We start from the raw sequence: 2,558 nt of genomic DNA, 5'->3' as shown, positions 1-2,558 counted from the left end.
AAAGAATATCATCAGGTACTCGATGACATATACTGTATGACAAAGTAACCAGTTAGTGATAAAATTAAACATCTAACCTTGATGAAACCACATACTTAAGAAAGTAACCTCACCCTCTCCTACAAGGTTGTCCTATCTTTCCTTTCACAACCCAGTGGCTATTGTTATCTTCTTGAGAATCAATACCAGTGACAGACTGACAAGAGAAAAATAATACAGCAGTACATTTTAATATGTATATTATCAACAAATAAATAATAATTGTACTTCTAAGGAAGTATTTATTACTACTGTTTCAGATGGTTTTAATAAAAGTTTTAAAGATAACAGTGACAACAAAAATATAATTCATGATAAAAATTACTCTACCCATGAGTTGTTTTCCATAATCTTCTAAATTCATTATGAATTTCAAGTTAGATTTTTTTTTTTCTGTTACAAGTCAATGCCCATGATGATTTTTGTTAAATACCAAAAATCATCAGCTGGGTTGAACAATGATAGTAGCCAAAAGTCCATATGTTATTTATGTACAGTCTAAACATTTTATTATTATGGTGTTAAAGCTGGCAAGGTAATGTAACAAATTAGTCTATTACATGATAAAAGTAATTCTAGACTGCATGTTTTGTTTTTTTTTATTTCTGTTATTCTTAAAAAAAGGTTCTGAGAAACGTGCAGTTGTCATTTCCTGATCAGTATTAATAATATTGATTATAATTGAAAGATTATTTTAGGATTCTCATAACCACATTAGCTGATATTAATGAATCAAACTTACACACAAATTACAGCATATTGAATCAATAAAGTTTTGTTCATATGTAAATTAGGGTCAAGTTAGTTTACAAAAATCACACACTTAGAACAAATTCTGTGTTAAATGTTAAAAGAAAAAAATATTTGCATAAAGCTTAACTCTTTCAGTACAAGTTTGGTCCCTGGGACCAACCTTGTAAACATTTTGTGCTCGTTATAATTTTTATGCTATAACTTTTAAATGAGTAAGCATACGTTAAAGAAATTTGGCAGATTATCAATAAACAATTATCATACAATTATTTTTAAATTAAGAAATTGAGTAAGGTATAATACTAAAATATGAATTATGATCTACAGTTTGATACCAAACTTACTGACATAAATTCCTGAAATAGTAGTTCAATAAAATTTTGAATGCGAGTCAACAATCACGATGACATGGCCTTTCAATCGTGACCCATTTGGAAAGGGTTAAGCAAACTTCAGTATTAAAATAATTTGTATAAAAGTTCTGTGAAACTTGAAAAGTGAACCAACAACAATAAAATATTCCCAATGTTGTGTTGCTTATATTTATGAAGAAAAGGTGAATAAGTCAAGAATTCAAAAACCATGTTACATATAACAAATTGGGACAGCTGTAATTCATTTTCCCAAGATCAACATGTCAACATTCAAACAATAATGGACCAGTTCCTATAACAGGAATTCAAATGTACCATTGAACAGTAGTTAAATATTAACAAGCTATGCAAGTAATACACTGAAATTTATGTTAGATACACGTATACATAAGTTAAATTGAAACATGACTGAATTAAGGCTGTTTTTTTTTTACTTTAACAGCCACTGACAATGATACATTGTAAACACACTTGAAACTGTACATTTGGAATCATGTTTTAGCCAAAAGTGATTTTGGAATGATAATTAATACAGACATCAAGGAACCATAAACAAAAAACATAGTACCTGATGTTATTCTTTGTAATTATTTATATATAATCTAACTTTAAACTATATCATAGACAAAAAACTGTTGATTTAATCAAGGTTACATATTCAATTTTATCACTAACTGGATACTTTGTCATACAGTATATGTCATCATGTTGATTTAATCAAGGTTACATATTCAATTTTATCACTAACTGGTTACTTTATCATACCGTATATGTCATTGTGTTGATTTCATCAAGGTTACATATTCAATTTTATCACTAACATGTTACTTTGTCATACAGTATATGTCATCGTGTTGATTTCGTCAAGGTTACATATTCAGTTTTATCACTAACTTGTTACTTTGTCATACAGTATATGTCATCGTGTTGATTTCGTCAAGGTTACATATTCAGTTTTATCACTAACTTGTTACTTTGTCATACAGTATATGTCATTGTGTTGATTTCGTCAAGGTTACATATTCATTTTTATCACTAACTTGTTACTTTGTCATACAGTATATGTCATTGTTTTGATTTTAGCAAGGTTACATATTCAATTTCATCACTAACTAGTTACTTTGTCATACAGTATATGTCATTGTGTCGATTTTATCAAGGTTACATATTCAATTTTATCACTAACTAGTTATGTTGTCATACAGTATGTGTCATCAAGTTCATTTCGTCAAGTTTACATATTCAATTTCATTGCTAACTTGTTACTTTGTCATATAGTATATCTCATCGTGTTGATTTAATCAAGGTTACATATTCAATTTTATCACTAACTTGTTATGTTGTCATACAGTATGTGTCATCAAGTTCATTTCGTCAAGTTTACATATTCAA

At 28.2% G+C, this 2,558-nt stretch overlaps 1 protein-coding gene across 2 annotated transcripts in view; it reads right to left on the bottom strand.

Moving 5' to 3' along the window:
- Nucleotides 1–2,558, bottom strand: part of LOC106463632 (stromal cell-derived factor 2-like protein 1) — a 17,620-nt gene that overhangs the window by 7,949 nt on the left and 7,113 nt on the right. For both annotated transcript variants that reach the window (XM_013923681.2, XM_022391171.1), the window contains exon 3: nucleotides 114–196. In XM_013923681.2, the coding sequence (XP_013779135.1) occupies nucleotides 114–196 (83 nt within the window). The remainder of the gene's footprint in view (nucleotides 1–113; nucleotides 197–2,558) is intronic.

The sequence above is a fragment of the Limulus polyphemus genome, unplaced genomic scaffold, assembly GCF_000517525.1.
Source record: "Limulus polyphemus unplaced genomic scaffold, Limulus_polyphemus-2.1.2 Scaffold1449, whole genome shotgun sequence".
Taxonomy (NCBI): Eukaryota; Metazoa; Arthropoda; class Merostomata; order Xiphosura; family Limulidae; genus Limulus; species Limulus polyphemus.
Note: the sequence above shows the minus strand (reverse complement) of the source record. Positions and strands in the feature narration are given on the sequence as shown.